A 25,199-nucleotide genomic window follows, 5' to 3' on the forward strand; every position below is an offset into this window, starting at 1 on the left:
TCATGATAGTTAATTCATTTAAAATGGTTGCTCTAGTGGCACACAACTATTGCTTTTCATCATGAAAGCTTATATTCAGTGAATTGAAAAGTGAATTTGCATACTGTTTAATATCTGACGAGAAAAATCATCGAACCGTAACACACATATTAATTATATATTATATCTTCTACAGAGCTAAATTATGCTTTATCGAATTCAAGATATGTCGACACTTTTCAGAAAGTATAACTAGAAATTTTTAAATATTGAAAAAACGCAGATATAAGGAAGAAAAATGTATAGCGGCCAGTTTGATACAACTGTTGCAGAAACGGGATATGCAAATGAACAGTTAACTCGAATATAAGATAGTTATCTGATTTTAAAAAAAAGCTATGCATGACATTACGTAAATCAAGAAAAAAAATGTGGTCGATGATCGAGACTTATTGGATCATAATATTAAACAAAGAGAAATCAATGTGAATATGGAATCATGCAGAATTTCTAATTAAATTCTTAATATGATAATAAAAGTAATAGACGATAAATTTCTATTTCATATGCAGACATACTTTTTTGTAACATGAAATTAAAATTATAAATGAGAAAAAAATTGTTCTATGAAATTATCAAAGATAAATAAAAAAATTTTTAAATTTAACTTAAATAAAAATTTCTGATTACTTTATAGAATTCTACAGTTCAATGGAATATGATGGAACAAAGTTTGCTAGTTGTCTATCGAGAGTGATGAGTAATTAGTGGAAATAACATAGAATCTTGACTATCTTCAATTGTACCGTTATACGATAATAAATAGAAATCTCAGCTGATGTTAAAAATGTGGAATTTTATAGTTAAAAAAAATCCATTAAATAATAGTAGACTATTTTTATTTAATGGATTTTTCATTTAAGTCATTAATAATTTTTATGTTATTTCAAATTCATCAAAGAAACTATTCATTTATAAGTATTTGCAAGAAAAAAGAGGAAAAGAAATTGATTAAACATAGTGGTTCACAGTAAAAGTCTAGAGAAACATCCTTTGTTTGAAAGAATTGCTAAAAGAATGCTTAGTTTCGCGCAAACATACAGCAAGTGAGTCAACATCTAACGGGAAGTCACTTGGCAGATGAAAAAAGATGTTTCTATGATGACATCTGACTAATGTTATTTGCATGGACCCAATATAAAAAGAATATTATCTCAAATGACTATTCTATTGTGCTTATTAATTTTTTGAGATTATTAAGCTTTATGACTTAAAACAACTTTATCATTTTATGATTTTTAAGTATTTTGATATCATTTAAACACATAAACGAATAATATGATTTACAAAAATAAATTTTTATAAAAATTAAAATGATAAGGATCAAGATATAACGAAGTAAAAAAATACTATTTTAAGAATTTCAATAATTTCAATAATTATTCAAAAATCTTATATATATTTTCAAGTTCATCATGAATTACACCGTTAAAAGGAATGCTGCTTAGCTTCTCTTGACCACGTGTGCCGTGCAATGAGTATAGTTATGTGAATGTGTAAGACTAAATAGCATTCTGTATAAACTTACCGGGATATGAAGCAAGGTACTCTTGCGAAATCGGCTTATTCGTTCCAAAGGTATTCAATGAACTTAGTTTGCGATACGCAGTAATGTTCTGAAATTAAAACAGCATTATGACTAAAAAAAAGAAATTGAGGAAAAAGAAAAATTAAATTATAAATTGTTGAGTAATACTTTAAAAAGATTTTAAAATCTTTTAATGAAAAAACTTATGAATTTCGAACTATTAAAGATACTTTATAATTTTTATAATCTTATTAATTGAGATGATGTTTAAGATATTTTTTTTTTTATAAAGTTATGATAAGAAATATTAAATAATCAAATAAACAAAGAAAAAACTTCATGCATTATTTTAACAATAATGGATGATTATTAATATTAAAAAAAATGAATAAGTATGATTCAAAATTAAAAGAATATAATAATAAACTAATATTAATTTAAAAATTAAAGATAAAAATAAAGGATTTAATTTAAATGAAATTGAATTAAAAAATTGCAGTTAAGTATTCAATTATATACAATAAAAATAATTATATTTGAAACGAATTCCAATTCTAATTCCTTCCTTTCCATAACATAAGTATCAAAAAATAAATAATTTTGAATTTTCAATAACGAGTAATTTAAAGGAGTACTGATTATTCATATAATATGTACATACATACTTATGGAATGTTACAATTTTTTTAAATCTATACGAATATATATTATATTTTCTGTATTAAATACTAATATTCATTTCAATATATCACTACTTATGTTAATTTTGTTAATTTATGATATAAAATATAATAAAATATAATTCTCCAATCAGTATAAGCAATAAATGAATATAAAGTTATTATTATTTAAAATAATTTAAACAAAAAAATAAATTAATTTCAAAGATTTTTTAACATTTTTTAATTACACAAATTTAATAATTTCAAATATTTTTTAATTACACACATAATTCTTTAAGCATATTGAATGATAATAAAACAATTTTTAAAACAATTTAATAAATATAAATTCTGATATAATAATTCTGAAATATAATAATTTGATTAATATTAAAAATTTAATGATATAAATTATGATATTGATTATTTTATAAAAAAAATAAACAAAATCACTTACATTTTGATCACATAGCTCAATTGAAGCTATGAATGTAATGCAATCCGCAGAATATTTTATTCAGTCTCACTTGAATTGTTCAGATACCACAAATCATGGGATCGGAAGCGTGGGAGCTGGAACGAAGATACTCAGTGCCTGGAGCATTAGACACCAGAGGCTTAGAGCCTCCAGCCAGCGAGGACCTTCATGCTTGGTCAATCTACAGGTATTCTTACTTCATTTTTAATTTTCAATTCTAAAAAAATATTGTAATTAATATATTATTCTTTCAGGCAAAACTTGAATTCCGATTTTACGGATTCAGCACTTGGATCAGCAGAAAAATCTCCTCTCCCATATGGAAATTTTCAATTGAGAGACTCCACAGTACAGAGTATTCTCAGACATCCAAGATACGGGCCAAAAAGTCCCTTAGCTAGCAATTCGTACACTTACCTAAAATTTGGTCTTCCAAGGGTTCTTCCACCTAGTTCTAGAAATAGAGATGGCTCTAGTGGTTACGATTCCAGCGAAGAAGGTCGTAGAATATCTCATGCAGGAACTTCTGCACATGGAACTTCTGCTATGAGATCTGCTAGGAGTGATCCTGATTTTAGACACGTTCATGCTGTTCCTAGAGAACATGCACATTCTCAGTTGACAGTTTCAAGGGAAAATCCTAGATTGAGAAGTGTCAGTGAAGCGAATCTTCTTCACGGAGGTAGCAGAACGAATAGAAGACATAGTATCGCGCCTATAGATCCAGGATATGGGGTTCACGAGCTCAGAGGTGAATATTCTATATTTTAACATTTATATTTTTATATTCATTTAGATATTCTTTTAATTTCGATTATAATTAATAGAGAAAATTGATTTTTAGGACATGGGATTCTGGGTCCAGAGAGTTATACATTACCTCTAAGGCCGGTACCATGTCTTCAACATCCTCATCTTCAATTACGAGGTGTAGAAGCTTCAGGATCTGATGGTTTGCCTCTTTTGCGAGGAATTACTTTAGAAGCTGGAGCAACTGAAGTATTAGCCATTATGGCTACTACAGAGAAAGAAGGAAAACATATCGTGGAAACTATTGCTGGACGAAAGAAAATTAAAAGAGGAGATATTTTGTTAAATGGAAGATCTGTATCTTTTAGAACTTTAAGGTATAATTTATTTTTTAAAATTATTTTAAATTATCAATTTGAATTTTTTTTTTCTTTTTTAGATCTCGAGTTGCTTATTTATCAACGGAAAATAGTTTAAGTCCAGGTTTAACTGCCCAACAAACTTTGAGTTTTTATATGCTTCTTAGAGGAGGTCCAAATACTTCTAAATTAGAAGCCGATGCAATTCTCCAGGAACTTGGTTTAGAAGCAACCAAGCATTGTCTTGTGAATTCATTGACAACCTCCGAAGCAAGAAGGTTGGCTTTGGCGTGTCGTTTATTACAAGATTCACATATTCTTGCACTAGATAGGCCAACACATGGTTTGGACATTTTCGACGCTTTCTTCCTCGTAGAATATTTGAGACAATGGGCTAACAGAGGTCAAAGATTAGTGGTATTGACCTTACATCCACCCACTTATGAGATACTGACGATGGTATCAAGAGTGGCACTTACGTCCGGTGGAAGAATCATGTATTCCGGTCCCAGAAGGGATATGTTGCCATATTTTGCTCTTGCAGAATTTCCTTGTCCTCCATTTAAAAATCCTTCTGACTATTATCGTACGTGATCTTAATACTATTGATATTATTAATAAATTATTATTTTCATGCTATTTTATTTTTGTTGATAATAATTTTGTTTCGTATGATAATAAAAAACATCCAAAGAATTATTTTTAAATTTTTAACAATTTTCTTTTTCAGTTGATTTAGTAACACTCGATGATTTATCTGCGGAAGCAATGCTAGAATCCTCCCAAAGAATAGATCATCTAGCTGAGCTTGCAAGAACCAGGCTCCCAGCACTAAGCGATCCTGGACCGCCTGGAGCACTTCCTCCTTCCATTTCGAGTCCTAATATATTCTCACAGATTTATGCATTACTTCTGAGGACTCTAATCTATAGTCAACCATGGACATTGACCAGATTACTTAGAAAAATAGTTATTTCTGCTTCCTTAAGTATTTTACTTGGTGCAATATTTTGGGATGTAGCTGGGGATTCAAATTTATATCTTAGAGACCGAATTGGTTTTCATTATGCCAGCTTAGGAATCTTCTTCTGGCCTTTAACTTTAATAGCCATTTATGAAGTGGCTGATTACAGACCAAATGTGGAAAGAGATATTAAAGATGGCTTATATGGAAGATTTGTGTGTATTTTAATGGAGGTAAATCTTCAAAGATAGTTATTCAATCATTCATTTTATTAATTGGATCTTTTTTTTCAGCTGCTCTGTGGAATACTCTCTTGGTGCATAATTTATTTGATCTATTTGGCACCAGGTTATGCTATGTCTGGTCTTCACCTAATACCAGATGAGAATCTAACTTCTTTATGGAATTATCTTGGAGTTGGTTTACTTTATTTAATGCTGCAACATTTAATTTGTATATTATTTGCTCACATTTGCAAATGGACATATTTAGCTTCTTTGTTTTCTGGCATTGTAATTGGAGAGATGACTTTAGCTGGAGGAGTGACCTTGCATCTAGAGAATTTGCCAAACTGGTATCAAAAAATTAGTCCAATGCAATGGACTCTGTCTTTGTTATTACCTCCACTTCATCAAACAGAAGTCATGAATAAACTGACAAATTGTAAACCAAAACAAATTCAAAGGCAAGATATTATAGTTCAAGCTGCTTGTGAACCACCTGATGGTATATTGGCATTGTATGAAATTGCACTGCATAAATTTAATGTAAGAGGAGAACTATGGCTAGGAATAGGAATAATTATTGTCAGTATCCTAATTATATTAGTATTCTTATGTATTAGATACACCACTCCTAAGAGACTTAGGAGTGCACCAAACAAGCCATAAACATAAAATGCAATAATTTAATGACTGAATCAATAACATTTTCAATTCATGAATATATCATATCTCTGCATTTTATTAATGTTAGTATTATTATTATTATTAGTATTTTATTAATATTTTTAATTAATGTTATAATTTTATAAGTACAATATAATGTAGTTATAAATAAGAAATATGATTATTTACTTCATCTAAAATATAGGTACTTGGTCATATTACGCTCATAAGCTTTGATATTTGTCTATTATTGTTATTGCGATTTTCTAAAGTAATAGACTTCAGAAACTTGCAAAATAGACTCATTTAACGAAATTCCAAAGCTTGATGAGCCGATACATTTTGCAATCTCTTCTCCAAATGTCTTAAAATTATCTATATTTTGTAACGATATAATCAAATCAATCAATACAAATGTTTTTATGAAATAAAAAAAAGAATTATTAAACTTCTATTATATATTGATTATTTTTTATAATTTTAAGTGCACATTTTTTTTTAAATTTATTAAAAATTTTTTTATTTTATATTGAAAATAATTTAGTTAAATTTAGTTTATATTGAAAATAATTGATTAATATGAAAAATTAGCTCCGTCAATTGCTTTATGAAACTTGATAGCAAGCTCCATCTACAACTTTAAGAATATCGGCAAAGTTCAATCGGTAAATGTGATTTTTCATTTACTGGAATCGAATTATTTTTCAAAAAATATATGAATATTAATTAATCATTTTATTTACAAATAATTATTAAATAATTTATTCCTCAAAAATCGATTTAGTTATTTTTTAAATTTTAATCTATTCGCGATTTTACAAATTTATTATCAATTATTGGAAACGTTTAAATTAAAAACGGTTAAATCGATATTCTATGTTAGACATCTTACCTTAGAAATATATCTGTCGACTAATAATTTAATGCATAATATAACGATAATTTTCAAAGAAAATAGATAGTTTATATTTGTTAATTAATTAAAGCACATAATTTTTTCAAGAATAATCGTTTAATCAATAAATTTTTTAATTATTTTCTATTTAATTTTTAATTTTTATTTCAACGATTTTTCTTATCCTAGTGAATAAAGTTATCTTAAATATCAGAAAATATTTAGCTTCATAACTTCGACATTGAAAATCGTCAAAATAAAAAAAATGATTGAAATTTTATATTTGAATATATTATTTTGTAATATTATTTTGAAAATTTTATATTTTTCGAATATTTTTTAAATCAAACTCATACATCTTGAAAACTGTTATTTATCTGATAAATTATTTAATTAATTTACAATATTCTAAGAATGTTATTGTATAAATTCATATTAATTAAAATTCTTTTTTTTGTTTTATAATATTCTCAACACCCTTTGCAAGTTTCAAGGCTCCATCAATTCGTTCACTGAATTAGTACAAATTGGCAACAGAGCAATCGTCGTAAATGCCAACTTCCGTCGATAAAAGTAATTAACTCATAGTTGTAAGCTGGGTAAGCAGAATTCTTGGAAAAAGCGTGGGCTTGTTAGGCAAAGATCGCAGAACAGAGTTACGTTCTTGTTTCGCGAGCATTAAACTTTAGCAGTGTCGTTACACCTCAAAATCAATGAACCACTCTCTATTCCACATTCGATGTGCGTACATCGAACTTTGATTCATTGAAATGACAACCATACTACGTGCATTCATTCTTCTTATTTTTATTTCATAGCATTGAATTATCCTTAAATATTTCTCATAATTTTTCAAAATTGTTTTAATATTTTTAAAAAATTATTTTATTTTAATAAATTGTATAATTAATAAAATTATTAATTCGAAATATACATAGAATATCATTTAAGTATTTTTTATTATTTGTTGATTTAAAAAAAATATATAATTTCAATAAATAATTATTATTAATATTATTAATACATACCAAATGAAAATTATATTATTATTGATTCAAATATAAATCATTTAACTATATTTCAAAACTAACCTCATTTTTTCTTCTTTGCTTATATTTAAAAAAAAACTGCTTATATTCTTTGAATAAATTATCTAAATACTGCAAAAATTTGAATTAAATTGCTATCGACGATTCTATACACGATCATTCCTAGCAAGGTCTTTCTACCGACAGGAAGAATAAAAACGGCTTGAGATAATAACAAGAACCTGTGAGTCGCGTGGGCGCGAATGTATAAAGCATATTTCGTTTTCTCCCTCCTGATCCCGTTCGCCTCTTCATTGATTATTTTACTTCACCACCTACCAACATGCGTTGGCAACATTCTATATTAGCACGTTACTTCTATCCACAACCATCATACACGGACACGTATTCTTAAATATGTTAAAGCGAATTACTAATTAAATTTTTTCTCTATCAATTTCATAAAAAAATTACTTTGTCATTAATGCATATATTCTAATTATGAATTGTTATAAAATTATTATAGTTAATATTATTTATCACATTTAATTATTTAATTATAACTATTAAATATATAAATAATATATATGCTTATATATTAACTTGGTTAGAAATCAATAATCTTTATTCTTTGAATATGTCGATAATTGCATAAATGCTCAATCGATATTTAAAAATTTTAATAATCGAATTTCGATACACATTTTCGATACTTACATATGCATAATTATATATTTTTATAATATTTATTTATTATTTTTCCATAATTCTTTATTGTAAATTTAATTTCATTTAAAAATAATCTTTTTATTTATGTTATATTCTGCATAAAAAATATATTAAAGAAAATGCAGAAAATCTTGATTTGATTACTATTAATAGAAAGTAGCGAAAATAAGTTAATAAAGGTATAATATATATTAATAATAAAATTTTGATATTGTTTAATATACCATTCATTATGCTATTTAAGCAAAATCATTAATACTTTGTTATATATAATGTAACTTTTAACATTTAAGTATTAAACATACAAGAATATAATTTTAAAATGTAAAGATACTATTTACATAATAATAAATGTTGTAATGTAATTATTTTAATTGTTGAATGAAGAAATTTTTAAAATTATATTACTTTTAAAAATATTTAAAAATATTTTTTATTATTATTTAAAAATAAAACATTTATATTATTTACCGATCTCCAAGATGTTGTTCAATTTCAAATTTGATTTCGATCAACTTTCAAATTATTTAGATAATTTCTATTAAAGATGATCTGTTTTTATTTTTTTTAATAATTTCAATTATATTCCAAATTATATTCCAATATATTGAATAATAACATATAATTGATTCTATATAAAAATATTAAACTTTAAAACTTATTTCTGCAAATCAACGAAGAGATGCAAAATGTTAAGTATTAATAACATAACTCATAAAAAGATAGACAAAATTATTTAAAATTTAATAATCATAATAAAGATAGATAATTGAATTACAAAATTACATTCACTATTATTATTCTAACAACTTTAACAATTCAACAACAAATAAATTTTAAAATTTCAACAATTTTTTGGAAAAAACTTTCTTTAAAATTTTGATGGTATTCAACAAAGTATGCATGAGTAAAGAACACTATGATATTTAAAAATCAAAATTAATTACTTAATAGAACTTCAACAGAAAAAAATTTTTTTCAAAATTTGATAATTATAATCTATTTTCATTGTTTATCGATCTATAATCGAAAATTATATATCGATAATTATATATCGATTAATTTATGACATTTTCTGTTTGTCCATTTAATCTATTGAAGTACAGAAGAAATTTCATGGATAATTTTGAAAGCTAATAAGTATTTTTATACAAGAAACTTCAAATTTTATGTAAGACATATAAATTTATATAAACATATAAATTTTAAAAATCATTTAGAGAATTCATTTGGTCTTTTCAAATTTTTTTTAGAATGAAAAAGAGATATTTAAATTCTCTAACCTATAAAAATCTATCGATGATCTATGATTATCAATTTGAATTCAATATTTTCATGACTAATTACAGCAAATATTAAATAAGTTAATTATTTAAATACATATATATATTGGATTTGTTATTATTATAAAATACTAATCTTAAATATATATTTGATTTTTTCTTGCTTATTAAAAATAAGATGCGATTATTTAAGTAGAGATTTGCTTCGTTTATATTATTATTTTACTTGTATGTTTTATTTGTATATTTTGAAAAATCCTCGTGAAAACTCAAATGTTATTTTTGTATGATGCAAGATTTTTAAGAATTAAAAATATCATTTTGATTATTTTACCTGTCATTTTATTTTAGAACTTAAATAAAAATTTGTAGATTAATTGAAAAAATTATTTTTTTCATTTAATTTTGAAAAAATGATGAGAAGATTTCTGAGAATTTCAAATATTATTTTAATGATAATTTATTTCCAATTTTATTTTATTTTATTTTGTGAAAAAAATTTTATAGATTTTTTTATTATATATTTGAAAATTGAATCAATACCTGTCGCCGAATTGTAGTAAGAAAAACTTCTCCAACGTCCAAGTAACGAAGAAAGCAGCCGGATGCGAGAGAGGCAAGGGACGTCATTATCTTATCTCGAACCATTTCCTGTCAACCTGGGGCCGCTTTTCGTAGTAATCACATGCACACGCCTACGCAATAATATATACAAGCTAACATATATCACATACATATATTCGCGAGTGCGTGCACTAATGTCCAGTCAAGTGCCAGAGAGTATTGCTTCCGGTGTGTACACCAGCATCCATTTCGGTATTAGTACATTCATGCATGTGTAGAAGTGTTCGATGTTACATCGGGTAAGGTACTATGAACCCGATAATCGGCTTCCTTCTCCGGTAGACAGCAGGAACCAGACGTCAAATAAATGTCTATATGATTGAGGTTCATAGAAATGAACATTTTTTTTTAAATTTTATTCTGTAGATCCGAGATTTTAACAATCGATATATTTTGTTAAAATTTAGAAATTTACAAAAAAAGCAGATTTCAGATAATGGTATCTTTTAATTCCTAAATTCTTAGTAAAATATAGAAAAGAATATTAATAGAGATTTTTTAGGAACAAGAATGTATTTATAATCATGAAAAAATAGTATCAATATCAACGAAATCTACTATAGAATCATGATTCAATAATGCGCTGCGACTTCCGACTGCATCATGAAATACGTAATGCTATTGCCATTAAGTATGCACACCTGTTAAGGTCATCAACAGGTATCACTTACGTCATCTTAGCGTACACATTTGTTGTGACTACTATAGTGATACTACATATATATACTGTTTTTCTTGCGAACGGATCGATAATTTCTTTAATGGGATTTATTTAGCAATATATCAATTCGAAAAAAAAAGATTCATATTAATAATTTTTCATTCATATTAATATAAGTAATATAATTTACAATCCAAATATATCAGAAGAAATACAAAAGAATTGTTTGTGAAACAAAAAATTTGATAATGAAAACTATACAAATTTATAAAAATTTCAATACAAAAATATTTAAATACAAATTTTATATTTTGAAAATTTTCCTTCACAAAATATAGAAATATCTTTGCGTAAAAATGCGTAAAAATTTTATAAAATTTTATATTTAATATTATTTTATATTGATATTATATTTTATTGATATTGTGTATGATACATTTTTTTAATAAAATAAATTTATAAAAATTATATAGAGATATAAAAATATAGCCACAATTCTATATAAATATTAATTCACATCATTTGATTAATTTAAGATTATTATTATTATTATTATTATTCTTTTTAGAAAAAGAAAATATTATCTCTTTTAAAGACTAATTTAATATAATAAATCTTCCATAATCTTCCATAATCTTTATTTATTCCAATTTTAGGCTAAATATACAGTTCAAGCTACGTTTTATAATTATTATGATAATTAATATAATTATTATAATACTATTAAATAATTAATTCTCAAATCTATATATTATTTTAAATATAAAGTAATAAAGATATTTTTATTATAATTATTTTATATAATTTGTAAGTTTACGTTTTTTTGACGATAAAATTTATTTTTTAACTATTAAAATGATAAAATTTTAAATAATTTTTAAAATTACATTCTAATATCAGATATTCTTATCAGATATTCTATTTTTTAATAAATGTTTTTATTTTCAGAAAAGTCAGCTATGTCATTCTAGTAAGATTCATTAGCATCTCGCCTGACGTGTTGAAGTTCAATTAAATTTTAATCCATTAGATATATTGTATATAGATAAAGTTAAAGAGAATTTATATTTCCCATAGAAATATTTGCAAAGGAGAATGCAAATGTAACAACAAATTTACATACAAGTATTTATATATAGAGATGTATGACAGGTTCTTACGTAAATTTATAACTGTCATTGATCGAAATAAACGTGGAGTAAGTACCAAGGACGCCGTAGTACGCTCACCTTATCATGTTCCTACACAATCGAAGCAAAATTCGTCTCGTGATTTGTTGAAGCATACCGATAATGAGAATTCTTTTTACCTCTCTCTTTTTCGTTATCTATCATTCTAACGATTTATTCTTTTTTCTAGCGACAGTTCTCTTAGGGTCATGATAAAGTGGCTCTGCGCCGTCCGCGTGATCGAACGTGAAAATCTTTAACGACAGCAGCCCAAATGAATGGAATACCAACCCACGCCCGAGAGCCGCCTGATAGGCTACCCGATTCGAGGTGAGGCTTCACGTACAGCACGACAGAAATCAGGGACGTAGTATTTTAAATAGGATATAAAAAAAATATAAAAAATTAAGAATTTATATTTATTAATACGAATAGAATATATTTATTTATAATAATATAAAAAATAAATAATGCATTTTAAAATATAAATTTTAATCTTATCAAAAATCATAATAATTTTATACTTGATATTATTTTATATATTGATATTTATATATTGATATTGTGTGTGATGTATTTTTTTAACAAAAATTTTGAATATTGAAATAGAATTTTCATATCATTCTATGTAATATATTTTAAATAAAATTCAGATAAAAAAAAAGAGAAAAATGTTTTAAAATTTTTAAATCTTTAATAAAAAATCTTTAAATAAATTTTCTATTGGTATTAAAAATTTTAAAATGCAATAACAATTGTAAAACACAAATACAGATATAAAGAATTTTATATTCATTGCATCATAAAATTCACAAAAATTTCTTTAAGCAAAAATTACGTTTTTGTGTTCCTTAAAATTTTTCATTCAAGTTTTAAATCTTAAACTTAAACCAGATTTCTATCTTATAAATTCTAAAACTTTTGAGAAAGAATTATTTTAATTTGATTTTTGTTGTCTTCAGATGATAATGAAAATATATTATGATCTATAATAAATATTAATGAATTATGTAAAAAATAAAAATTTTTTAATTTCTGCAGGGTGACAGAGAATATCATGCCGATCCTGATATGCACACAAGTGTACGTGCACGTCGATACGATGTAGCTTGGGTAGCGATGCCGTGCTCCTGCGGATTGTAATAATATGCGCCCACGCACGCGTGAGAGAGTGAGTGTGTAGTGTACTAGCACTCCCCGTCGTCTCCTCACCTCTGGCTCATACTGCGGCTCGGTCAGTACCGATTCCCCGACCCATCTACCCACGCCTTGTTAATGAAAACATCTTTTGTCAATGAACTGACGTCAGTCCGAATCGGGATTGGTCCGATAGTGAGCACCACGTGACCTAGCGCCAATCAATGTAAAGACCAGTTTCCCCTACAATCGAGGATTCGAGCGCCATTTGCCCATTCTGGACGGAAGAACGCTCGAGGTAAGGTGTGGCCTGCAGCAGGCTGGCTAGAAGGCCACAGAAGAAAGACAGAGATAGTATATGCTGTGCTTTAAACGTTAGAGAAAGACCGGAAGTTAAAAGAAAGCGAGAGGAAGATAGAAGGCAAGACACGAGAATTGTAGCTGAGCTCTACTGCTCTCTCCGTGTTCGGTGGAGAGTCAGAAGAGTGACGTAAAAGAAAAAAAAAAAACAGGAAGTCGGTACGGCATCTTAGGAAAGACGCGTTGAGCAATGTTGGAGGGATTTGTAAGGTGAGAACGACGGTCTCGAGTCGCGTAGCGCCGAGATACGCGACTGATTTCTTGAACTACGTATTTCGTTCATTCGGACCAATTCGAATGGACTGTTCACGGTAGCTCCAGCGTATAACGCAGCATCTCTGTGTTAGTGAAGTGTTGAAAAAGAAGCTGAAGTTGAGAACATGTGTTGCAGTTGTGATTGGATTGAGTTCACATTAAAGAAACGATTGAGGAACGAATAATAAAATTAACGTCGAGAAAAAGATACAAATATACATTTGTTATATATTCTATTGTGAAAAAACAAGAATAACATTAACACGTTTTTTATGAGACATGATGTTGAGTAGACTGTCGATGTGGTTGTTGAGATAAAGAGATAGAAAGAAGTGTATGGTGACACAACGCGTGGGATCATGCATTTGTCGAGTGAACTGAAACATTCCGCTACTGTGGCGTTAATTGGACCTGTCGTCTTTATTTACAAAAGGATCAATAATCGAGACGAGCTGCTGGCAGTGCCAGCGGCGGAGGAGAAAGAGGAGGAGGAGTAAAAGAAAACACGGCATTGAGATGCCGTAAGAAATGATGAATACACGTGAGAAAACGTTGAATTGAAACATAGATACATATGTATAAAGTTCAAGAAAGACACCAAGCATTTGGATGTCTCTAAGAAACGTATTCTATCATATAATTCTAAGTGCCATTTCGTATTTGAATATTTAAGAATAAATGTATAAGACGCGTGTACTTAGAATGCGTCCAAGCACTTAGTATTCATACTGTCCTCAGTTACCGATAAACATCAAATCAAGATTGATATTCAATTGAATACAATCCTAAACGGATATCATGTATATACATTAATCATTACATAAAAATCAATGGTAAAGTGTTACTTGAAAGTGCCATATTAAAAAAAAATTTTTTTTCAACTTTGTTAAGTCTCAAATGTTTTGGTTCTCAGATATTTAGAATGTAATAGAAATCAATGATTTCATTGTTAATATGAGCAAATTATATCTAGAAAGAAGACAAATGTGCTCTAAGAAAAAAAAATTACAAAATCAAAGAAACATTAAGAGTTTTATTTAATATTTGCAACATGCCAGGTGGAAGTGTTATAGAGGAAGATTTGGTGGATCCTGAGTGGCTTTTTAAGCAACTAAGATCACCAGATGGTCCTAACAAACTTCTTATTTTAGATTGTAGAGCACATTCTGATTTTTCTGAAGCTCGTATTAGAGGCTCTGTACCTTTAGCTATACCTAGCATTATGTTGAGACGACTGGCAGCTGGAAAAGTTGATCTATTATCAACAATAAGGTGCTTAGAACTAAGAAACAGAGTAGAAATATTTCTGTGTGGTGATGAAAGTAGTAGAGGGACATTTGTATTGATTGGTGACTCTACAGATCCTGCAGGACATCAGGGTGAAACAATTCAAGTTTTAAGTCGAAGACTTAGAAATGGTGGAGGATGTGTTGCTATTTTAATGGGTAAGATGATCAACATGTTTGTGAATATTTTTATTGTTTTTTTGAAATATATACATTAAAAATAAAAAAATGTATCTCAATGTTTTTATTATATTTTGAAAAATATAAAGTGATTATAGATTATATTATAAAATTTTTCAAATTTTTATAACCAATTATATCTGCTATAAAACTATCTTAAATCAATAAAAATATATTTGAATTAAATATTGATTTATGTAAAGAGTATTGTTTAATATTTTCTATTATTTTATTGTTATTTACTCTCAATTGTATAAAATTTTATTCCTCATTAAAGTATATGTTTATTTCATTTAGTCTTTACTTTTTGTTTATTATTTTTATAATATATAATATTATATAAAGTTATTATATAATAAATATAAATAATAAAATAATAAAAATAATAATAAATAACATAATAAAAAACATATTTTTTTCTATTAAAATCCTTTATTTTTATTTTATTTTATTTTATTTTAGATGGTTTTGGAGCATTCAAAGATAGATATCCCGAGTGGTGTGAAGGTAGTCAAACTAGTGGTGAAGGTCCTCCAGGTCAAGATTCTAATGAAGGTGAATTAATGGGTCTTAGATCACTTCGAATTTCCACATTACCTACAAGATCATATTCAGATTCTGACAGTGATAGTACGTGTGATTCTGTTGGTTAGTATGTTCAAATCATTTTTTTATGAAAAAATGCATATAAAAAATATTCATTTCAATGAAATTGTGAAGAAATCATAAAGTTATTTTTGTGATTTTTTTAGGTCCTGAGGAGGATAAAGATTTTCCAGTCGAAATTCTACCCCATCTATATCTTGGAAATGCAGCAAATAGCGAAGACAGAGAAGCTTTAGCACGTCATAGGATACAGTATATTTTGAATGTGACCCCTGATTTGCCAAATGTATTTGAAAGCGCTGGTTCGATAAAATACATGCAAATACCTATAAGCGATCATTGGAGCCAGAATTTAGCTAGTTTCTTTCCACAAGCAATTCAATTCATTGGTAAATACAACCACCAAAAAAATAAAAAAATCGGTTAATATATTTAAATTTGAGACATAATTATTTGTTTATTTTTCAGAGGAGGCTCGAAGCTCAGATAAGGGAGTGCTGGTTCACTGTCTGGCCGGAGTGTCTCGGTCCGTTACAATAACTGTAGCCTATCTTATGCACAAATGTAGCCTTAGTCTGAACGATGCCTTCAATTTAGTGCGCAGTCGAAAATCTAATATCGCACCGAACTTTCATTTTATGGAACAATTACATAGTTTTGAAAAAGAACTGAGAGATAGAGGCGATAGAAATAATAGAGGAAACGATCAAAGATGTATAGGAGCTTGCCGACCTGGTGGGCCTTGTAATTGTCCAGCTCCCAGTTTTCTTAGTCCCATAGATTTGGGTCTTAGTCCAGATTCGGGAATAGAATTCGATAGGTGGGCATCGAGTACGCCGGCTGAATGAGACGGGCCAGGGGGGACCCAATATAAATTTTAGGTCCCTCCTAGTATGCTGCCATAGCAGAAAGTAGCAAAGAGAAGCCCTAATTGAAGGGTGCGGGAAGTTCACATTTTTGCGGAAAAGAGATATGTTGCTATGATTGCGATAAATTACGATTATAAATATATTGTGATTAAAAATTTAGAATCAGTCAAAAAAATATAAAAATTTTTAAACAAAAATTTAGTTTTGAATTAATTCAAAAATTAAGAATTTTCATTATTAGCTAAATTATTATTAATAACAAATTCCAAAGTGAAAATTAATAAAAAATTCATACAACAAATAAGATTTCAAATTTTTATCATAATGTATTAATTATATATTAATTTACATACGACGAAAAAGGCTTGAATTCAAATATTATTAAAATAATTTTTCTAATATTTTTCTATTAATTAAATAACAGAAATTGTTTTTGACAAGATTTTGCAAACCATAATTCTATATTGTCGTAAAAAAAAAACAAAAAAACAAAAAAAAGAAAAGAATTATTAAAAAACATAAGTGATAAGTTACTTTCTAAAAGATTATTTTTAATTTAATGAAGTTATAATTCTTATAAATCAGATTTAAATCTTATTGTAATTTAGGGGAAAAAAAATAGATATGACTGCTAAAAAGAGTTCTATAACTCTTTTCTAAGTTGTCGTGATATATGATGTTAAACATTGAAAGTATTTTATAAATTTAAGTCTGTACTTTCTTACAGATAATTATAATATCTGAATTATTAGATAAAAATTTAAGATTCTTTTTTTAATAGTGTTTAAAGACATTTTTTTTGACTTGATCTATCTATCTATTGTTAAGATAGATTTTTATACGTATGAGATGTCTATATTTTTAATACTTGTTCCCTGAACCCTTCAATTATCGAGGCTGTGTTTGATTTTATTGCGAACAATGCTTATTCGAAATGAAATGAAATGAAATACAAATCGTAAAATAGGCAATCATAAATAATTGAATTAAAAACAATTAATAATGAATAACTGCTTGATAAAAAAACACACTTTAAATTCAGAGGTACAAAAAATTGAGAAATCTTTCAGCAGTTTAGATTATTATTATTATAAGAAAGAATAAAAAAGTATATATTTAAAGGCTACAAATCGATACTATTTGAATGTAATTTTTGACATGATTTTTCAAATCCACAAATGTGACTTATCTTAATAAGGAGTACATATTTCCTATGCAAATCTATCTTTTCAAAAGATTTGCAATTTTATGTGCACGTTCTTTATCTTTATCCCTCTTCCAAGTATTTAATCTTGATTAATAATTCAAGACACATCTTTATGGATCATTGCATTTTTATAGGGCATTCCGCGAATCTTTTATTTCTGAAATAAAAAATTTATTTTGCTTAAAAAAAAAAAAAAAAAACTATAAATCATATTCATATATTTCAAAATTCTTACAAAAAAATTCTTCATAGTAATTATATATGGTTTTGATCTTCAGCGTTGGTACAAAATGAAAAGAAAAAGAAACTAATTAATCATAGACATACATATGATAATGTATAGCAATTTGAAATACACTAAAAAATTCTTAATTGTACGATCCAACACTGTTTCTATTATCTTACAGATCTCAGATTATATATTTCAAATTATTTTTGTAAAAAAAAAGCAAAGAAAGAAAAAAGAAAACAGAAATTACATATTCACATTCCCACGAGCCACAAATGACCTGATGATACTATTAAAAAAAAAAAACAAAGAATAAAATAATTATCTTTCATGTATGTATTGTTCATCGAAGATAATTGAAGTTAATGAATGTACACAGTGAATGTTATTATTTTTCATTGTAATTAACTACAAAATCTGGTTACTTGACCGACTCTTGACTTACTCGTGAGAGTGAATTGGTATACATATATATATATATATATATTTATATATATAAATATATACATATATGTGTGTATATTTGACGTTAATGTAATAATAATATTCTACTATTACACTTGTTGTCTGTTGTATGTTTGTCGGGCAAGTGCTCGAAAGATTTAATTACATTACATGTATATTACATAAATTATTATTTTATATTCATTGTTGTACATATATTTTAATTAATTTTCATTTTAAAATACACAGATTATCTTATCTAAATTGAAACTAAAGCAACTGATCTTTACATATAAAAGGAAAAGGATAAAAAGAAATGTACATGTTTTTTTGATAAACAAAGATTATTTCTCAATTATGGCAAAATGTACTTTTATTAGCAATGAGATAATTATAATGTTTAAACCATCAGATTGCAAAAAATATAAGAAACCTATTTAACGCAATATTGGTGAATATGTTCGTTAATTACAACACTTTATAGTTTGAGTCTTGAGTTCCATTGTTTTTTCCAATTTTTTTTTATATTTTATATATTTAAATAATTAAACTGATTATCTGTTTTGAACAATTTGCCAGCTTATCTGTTGGAATTGTAGTTTCTGATATAGTATAAAGTATATTCAATGCAACTTCTGATTGTCGTACTGCTTTTATTAAATTATTTCGATCTTCTGAATTTGATGTCGTACTCAAAAGCGTTCCTAATGCAACAAGAGTTCTGAATACTGCTTCAGATTCATTGAGACGTGGTAATAATGAGAACATTGCATTCAGACATTCTATTTTACCAAGGGTATCATTGTATTTATTCAGAGCTACAGTTAAATTCAATATATAAGTTGAAATTGCTACCTAGAAATATGTAAATGCAATTTTGTATCAATTATTTCAATTCATACTTTCAAACTTTTAAATGATATATATATATTTTTTTTATTTATTATTCATACCTGGTTATTTTTATTTGTAAGGGATTCTAACTCTGATAAAAGCTTTAGTATTTCATCTTTGCAATTAAGACATAGTTTTTCACCTTTCTCGTGACTGAACATATTTGCCAGTAAGCGGAAAGTGAGCATTTGATTAGAAGGAAGTGCATCAGGTTTGATGTGCTTTTTTACAATTTGCAAGAGTTCTTCTGTACATAATACATCATTGACTTCTCTGCAAAGTACTGCAAGCCTAGTAATGTCAAGCACAGGAAATAATATATCATCTGACCAGTTTAAAAGTATTTTCAAAGTACTTAAAGCATCAGTTTTTAATTGCTCAGAAGCTTGATCACCAGCAAGTTTCACCAAAGATTCCAATTTATCATTTGGTACTTTAAAAGGATCATTTTGTTTAGTATTTAATTCTTTTATCTTTTCTACAAAAAAATATTTTAAATAAATATTTTAAACAATTCGTTAATTAATTTTACTATTATAAATACAATATTTAAAAAATAAGAGCAATAAAAAATATGAATACCTAAAATTTGAGAAAGATTAGCTTGTTCCAATTTCAAATATTTTGTATGAGGTATATAAGAAGGTACAGATGCGTCTGAAGAATTTGATGCTGTTGATCTCGTGAATTCGTGCGAAGCTGTATTTGTTGTCGACTGTGGAATGTACCTACTGCCTCCTGTGAAAGGATCAGCATATTGAGCATCAGTTTTCAAAACTGGTGCAGATTCAGAATTTTTTATTATAAAATTTGCAACCTATAAATAAAAATAAAATTGCCATAAAATTTATTTGTCATTAAAAAATAAATATTTAATTTTCAAGTTTTATACCTGATCTAGAAATAATTGACTAAGACCATTATCATGAAGGAACTTCTGGGCAACATGCCAAGGATCCTGATCATTATTATAAGGTAATTTTAATGGAGGAATACCATCTTGTATATCCACTGAAAACACATAATCATACTCTATGCCATTATAAAGCTGTTTCCCAGATGTAGCTACACTACCACCTGATGCACCCATAACATTTCCAATTTTTATCCATCTTTGCTCATTTTGTGACCAACTATAGGCTCTTATAGCATCTCCATCATTAATTATTTTAGTTTGACCATCTCTCTGTCCAGGTTGCAGCAAAGCTTTGGCATCTGGTAAACTGTTACAATTAAGTTAATTAAAATTATTTATAACTTATTATTTATAATTTAATTCTTATATACTATTATAATTTAAATTCTTAACTATTTGACTTACTCCTTAACTTTGATCCCACCTAATTCTTGTTGAGCATTAAGTTTAACACTAGCTACTTGCTGTTCAAATTCTTGCAATGTCTCTGAATCTGCATAGCGTTCAGGATTACATGAAAATATCCTGACAACTCCATCAGAGCTTCCAGCAACTACATCACCATTAGGAAGTAAAGCCAAACACCATACAGATTGAGTGGGCAAAGTAATAGTTTGACTTAGTTCACTATTATGCCATATCCTAAGTGTCCGATCTTCACTACAAGTAAATATGCTTGTACCATTTTCTAAAGCTAAAATGCTATAGATATAATTTTCATGTCCACAATAAGTTCCTAAGCAAGTTCCAAGGGACACATTCCAATGACGTACAGTGGCATCATTAGCACAAGTTAAAAATTCATTACTACTTATTGCAGATATATCACGAACACAATCAGTATGCCCAATCAATTTATGATGTATGGAACCATCGCTTGTCCATATTATAACCAGTTTATCTGCAGATCCAGTTATAATATATCCACTCAACAAATCTGCCACACACCATACAGCAGCTGTATGACCCAGTAAATTTAATTGTGGTTTACTTAAATCACTTAAATTCCACAATTTAGCACTCATATCCCAGGAACTTGATAAGAATGTTCCTTCCTTTGTACCAGTTGTCAATTTGCAAACAGTATCCTGATGACTTTTTATAATGTTTATGGGCTCTGCTTGGTCCGAAATATAAATTCGTATAGTCTTATCATGACTACCAGTAATAATAAAACCTGTAGGATTTTGCTCAGAGGGATTTATAACACATACAGAGGTGACAAAATTTGAATGTCCTTTTAAAGTTGCAGTGTGCTCATAATCTTTATCATTTCTGTAAAATGATAATATCGCTTTTAAAATCGTGTAAAATATATAACTTATAAATATAGAATAAATGAAGAATTTTTTTTTTAATTTTAATACAATTCTCGAATAGGTTAAATACCCGCATGATTTCCAAATACGTGCAGTTTCATCCCGGGAAGTAGAAACTATAGTTCCGTCGGCGAAGGTTGCTACAGCTCTCACGTCGGATGTGTGTCCGAAAAGAGAAGTTCTTAATTTGTAATACGGTTTAGCCATACCACTCTGATAATCGTGCGAGGCACGCAACAAGGACATAACTTATGCGAAACTGTCAGGAAAATCTTAGCGATTCTCGATGCAAATAAATGTAGATAAATTCGCACGGTTTTGACATTTAAAACGCGTTCGAGCATGCGTAACAATAATCACTATATTCGCATGATATTATAAGAAACTATTACTTAAATCATTTTTGTAAATGTAAACAAATTTTTGTCTTTTTGTCAATGTCATTAACCTAATATGATTGTTTGAAATTCAAGACTATTTTATAAAGAATCATAGCTTAAAAATAATTCTGTATTATATAATGTCATACAATTTGAATTAATTGATCATTTTTATAAATATATAATCAAAATATCAATGCACTAAAGATAATATCTCTTTATCTTTTTTTTTACTTTATAAAAAACTTTAATCAAATATCGATAGTATATGGTAAATTTGATTCATAGAGTTGAAGCATGTCATTTCCGTAAAGTGAACAACTTCCGTTTGGTTACGTGTTGTATGTGAACCCGCTACTTTAAGATAGGAAAACCGGTCTCGTGGAAGAATATTACGTTTAATACATGATGAAATTTATAAATAAATTTCTCTATTTTGTTACGATATTTGGAATAGTGAATGCTGGAGGACCGACACTTGTTTTGTTAGATAATTTAGCTATAAGAGAAACGCACTCCATATTTTTTAAGACTTTGCAAGGTATGTAAATATTCAACTTCAATACTGCAAAAGTTACTGATAAATTCAGAATCAAAATCAATTAGAAAAATTAAATTTTTCATTATATGTTCAGAAATTAATATTAAAAAAATTTTAATAATATTAATTAAGATTTTAACTAATATTAAATATAAAATAGACTTGTAAATGAAAAAATTACAGTACAATGAATAAATATAACTTATTGCAAAAGATTTTAATATAAATTACATTGAAACTGTTATATTATTGAATAAATGAAATACCTATAAAATGAAGATATATATAGCTGTATACTTTTAAATATGTTAATTTCACAATTCTATAAATAAATAATAAAAATGTATTATTTTATTATCTTATTATTTAATTATCTATAGTTAATTAATAGAAATTATTAATAAATAAAATTATTAATAAAAATTTATAGATAAATAATAAGATAGATAATATAGATAAAATAATAATAATAAAATAAAAAAAACATTTATATTGCTTTTTTCATTTGCAATATTCATATTAATGTTAATTAAATTTTAATTACATTTAATTAAAAATATTTTTTAAAAACATATAGTGGAAAATTGATTGAAAATTTCTTTTATCTAATAAAATAATTAATTATTATCAATTGTTTCATATGTTTTTCGAGTTATGATTGTTTATACTTGATAATATTGTAATATATTAATTGTAATGTAATTTATAAAAATGTATATATTGGTTAATGATGTTTTCAATTTTCTTATAGATAATGGATATATATTAACATTTAAATTAGCAGATGATGCTAATCTGCAGCTTTCTAAATATGGAGAATATTTATATCAACATTTAATAATATTTGCTCCTTCTGTAGAAGAATTTGGAGGAGCATTAAGTGTTGAAACAATAACAGATTTTATTGATGGTGGTGGTAATGTCTTAGTTGCTGGTTCATCTCAATCAGGAGATGCTCTACATGAATTAGCATCAGAATGTGGTTTTGAAATTGATGAAGAAGGTTCTGCAGTCATTGATCATTTAAACTATGATGTTTCTGATAATGGTTATCATACAAAAATAGTAGCAGATCCTGCTAATTTGATAGATGCTCCTGCAATTGTTGGAAGTAAAAACATAAATTCTTTACTTTACCAAGGAACTGGATTGATTGCAGATACAGAAAATCCTTTAATTTTACGTTTATTAACAGCATCTAGTTCAGCATATTCATATAATCCACAGAATTCTATAAAAGAGTATCCTCATGCAGTAGGCAAAAATACATTATTAATTACAGCTTTGCAAGCTAGAAATAATGCCAGAGTAGTATTTTCTGGTTCTTTGTATTTTTTTAGTGATGAAGCTTTTACTAGTCCTATTCAGAAAGCTCAAGGTAAGCTTGGTATCATAAAAAAATATCACAAATTTTTTAAATTATTAAACATTTTTTTTATAATATTAAAATATACAGGTGGTCAAAAATATTTAAAATCTGGAAATGAAGCCGTAGCAACAATGATTGCTCGCTGGGTGTTCAAGGAAAATGGTGTGATACGTGTTTCCTCTGCTCATCACCATAGAGTAGGAGAATCTGAACCTCCAGCAGCTTATACAATTATGGATGATGTAGTTTATTCTATTGATGTTCAGAAATTAGCAGGAGATAAATGGATTCCTTATGAAACCAATGATCTACAATTAGAATTTGTTAGAATAGATCCTTTTATTCGTATGACTATGAAACCTGTAGGTAATGGCCGATATGAAGCAAGATTTAAAATTCCTGATGTGTATGGTGTTTATCAATTCAAAGTAGATTATACTCGTATTGGTTTAACGCATTTATACAGTACCACTCAAGTATCTGTCCGTCCTCTTCAACACACTCAATATGAACGTTTTATACCTAGTGCATTTCCCTATTACATAAGTGCTTTTTCGATGATGGGTGGAGTATTTTTATTCTCTTTGGCATTCCTATATTATAAAGAAGATACAAAACCGAAGTTTGAATAAATTTATTATTAAAAAAACATATTAATTTATTAATTATATAAATACATTATTTCATTATAAAATTTTAAAATACATTATTTCATAAAAAGAATAAATAGATGCTTACTCAAATCTATTAACAAAATATGTTTAAGTTAAATTAATAAAAAAAATCCAAATTATATCTAAATATATAATAACAGATTTATATTTATTTAATAAAATATTAGAAAACAAAAGAAATGATGAAAAAATTAAAGTTAAGATTAAAATTGTATAAAAGTTGCATACTGTTTTTGGTACAAATAAATAATTTTGAAACGTGTTTTTATATCTCTTATAATAAATGAAACAAAAAAAAAAATTGTAGAAATAAGTCTTTTTCTTTTTATTTATAAATATACATGTAAAAAATATATGTTACAAATATACAATAAATTTAGCACATAATAGATAATTTTCATTCATTAGGAATTAAGTTAAAAATAGTAAGCATTAAGTAATTATACAAATTGCATGAAAAATATATAAATAATAATA

General features: G+C 26.9%; 4 protein-coding genes and 1 long non-coding RNA gene across 5 annotated transcripts in view; 3 read left to right on the forward strand and 2 right to left on the reverse strand.

Moving 5' to 3' along the window:
• LOC102676209 (ATP-binding cassette sub-family G member 5) overlaps positions 1 to 5,845 on the forward strand; it is an 8,195-nt gene extending 2,350 nt beyond the window's left edge. The window contains exons 2-7 of the mRNA XM_006607568.2: positions 2,770 to 2,894; positions 2,962 to 3,458; positions 3,552 to 3,834; positions 3,897 to 4,402; positions 4,547 to 5,013; positions 5,074 to 5,845. Coding sequence (XP_006607631.1) covers positions 2,782 to 2,894; positions 2,962 to 3,458; positions 3,552 to 3,834; positions 3,897 to 4,402; positions 4,547 to 5,013; positions 5,074 to 5,670 — 2,463 coding nt within the window. The 5' untranslated portion in view covers positions 2,770 to 2,781 and the 3' untranslated portion in view covers positions 5,671 to 5,845. The remainder of the gene's footprint in view (positions 1 to 2,769; positions 2,895 to 2,961; positions 3,459 to 3,551; positions 3,835 to 3,896; positions 4,403 to 4,546; positions 5,014 to 5,073) is intronic.
• On the reverse strand, positions 1,473 to 3,723 carry LOC116186896. The gene is made up of 3 exons (XR_004151941.1): positions 3,588 to 3,723; positions 2,687 to 3,467; positions 1,473 to 1,678 (listed from the first exon to the last, which is right to left on the reverse strand). It is a non-coding gene; the product is annotated as an uncharacterized LOC116186896 (long non-coding RNA).
• Positions 5,846 to 12,250: 6,405 nt separating the features above from the next.
• On the forward strand, positions 12,251 to 17,247 carry LOC102676582 (dual specificity protein phosphatase Mpk3). Its single transcript, XM_006607571.2, has 5 exons — positions 12,251 to 12,386; positions 13,098 to 15,253; positions 15,737 to 15,922; positions 16,027 to 16,269; positions 16,349 to 17,247. Exons 2-5 carry the CDS (start codon positions 14,860 to 14,862, stop codon positions 16,726 to 16,728), a joined length of 1,203 nt encoding a protein of 400 aa, XP_006607634.1. The 5' UTR covers positions 12,251 to 12,386; positions 13,098 to 14,859; the 3' UTR covers positions 16,729 to 17,247.
• A 1,490-nt stretch (positions 17,248 to 18,737) lies between these two features.
• Positions 18,738 to 22,227, reverse strand: LOC102676845 (phospholipase A-2-activating protein). Its single transcript, XM_006607573.2, has 6 exons — positions 21,829 to 22,227; positions 20,845 to 21,714; positions 20,416 to 20,746; positions 20,106 to 20,340; positions 19,583 to 20,001; positions 18,738 to 19,484 (listed from the first exon to the last, which is right to left on the reverse strand). Exons 1-6 carry the CDS (start codon positions 22,002 to 22,004, stop codon positions 19,167 to 19,169), a joined length of 2,349 nt encoding a protein of 782 aa, XP_006607636.1. The 5' UTR covers positions 22,005 to 22,227; the 3' UTR covers positions 18,738 to 19,166.
• On the forward strand, positions 21,848 to 24,737 carry LOC102676707 (dolichyl-diphosphooligosaccharide--protein glycosyltransferase 48 kDa subunit). The gene is made up of 4 exons (XM_006607572.2): positions 21,848 to 22,169; positions 22,427 to 22,679; positions 23,431 to 24,057; positions 24,136 to 24,737. The coding sequence occupies exons 2-4, from the start codon at positions 22,544 to 22,546 to the stop codon at positions 24,678 to 24,680; spliced, it is 1,308 nt and encodes a 435-aa protein (XP_006607635.1). The 5' UTR covers positions 21,848 to 22,169; positions 22,427 to 22,543; the 3' UTR covers positions 24,681 to 24,737.
• The last annotated feature ends 462 nt before the right edge of the window (positions 24,738 to 25,199 follow it).

This window comes from Apis dorsata, unplaced genomic scaffold, assembly GCF_000469605.1.
Source record: "Apis dorsata unplaced genomic scaffold, Apis dorsata 1.3 scaffold_5, whole genome shotgun sequence".
In the NCBI taxonomy this organism is placed as follows: Eukaryota; Metazoa; Arthropoda; class Insecta; order Hymenoptera; family Apidae; genus Apis; species Apis dorsata.

What these genes read in the sequence shown, in the direction of transcription:
- LOC102676845 (XM_006607573.2), bottom strand. Translation starts at nt 22,004, where the DNA reads ATGTCCTTGTTGCGTGCCTCGCACGATTATCAGAGTGGTATGGCTAAA. An exon ending in CGTATTTGGAAATCATGCGG is followed by an intron (nt 21,715 to 21,828) that starts GTATTTAACCTA and finishes ATCATTTTACAG; the next exon opens with AAATGATAAAGATTATGAGC. An exon ending in GTCAATTATTTCTAGATCAG is followed by an intron (nt 20,341 to 20,415) that starts GTATAAAACTTG and finishes TTTTATTTATAG; the next exon opens with GTTGCAAATTTTATAATAAA.
- LOC102676707 (XM_006607572.2), top strand. Translation starts at nt 22,544, where the DNA reads ATGATGAAATTTATAAATAAATTTCTCTATTTTGTTACGATATTTGGA. An exon ending in ATTTTTTAAGACTTTGCAAG is followed by an intron (nt 22,680 to 23,430) that starts GTATGTAAATAT and finishes ATTTTCTTATAG; the next exon opens with ATAATGGATATATATTAACA. An exon ending in TCCTATTCAGAAAGCTCAAG is followed by an intron (nt 24,058 to 24,135) that starts GTAAGCTTGGTA and finishes TAAAATATACAG; the next exon opens with GTGGTCAAAAATATTTAAAA.
- LOC102676582 (XM_006607571.2), top strand. Translation starts at nt 14,860, where the DNA reads ATGCCAGGTGGAAGTGTTATAGAGGAAGATTTGGTGGATCCTGAGTGG. An exon ending in TAGTACGTGTGATTCTGTTG is followed by an intron (nt 15,923 to 16,026) that starts GTTAGTATGTTC and finishes TGATTTTTTTAG; the next exon opens with GTCCTGAGGAGGATAAAGAT. An exon ending in ACAAGCAATTCAATTCATTG is followed by an intron (nt 16,270 to 16,348) that starts GTAAATACAACC and finishes TTTATTTTTCAG; the next exon opens with AGGAGGCTCGAAGCTCAGAT.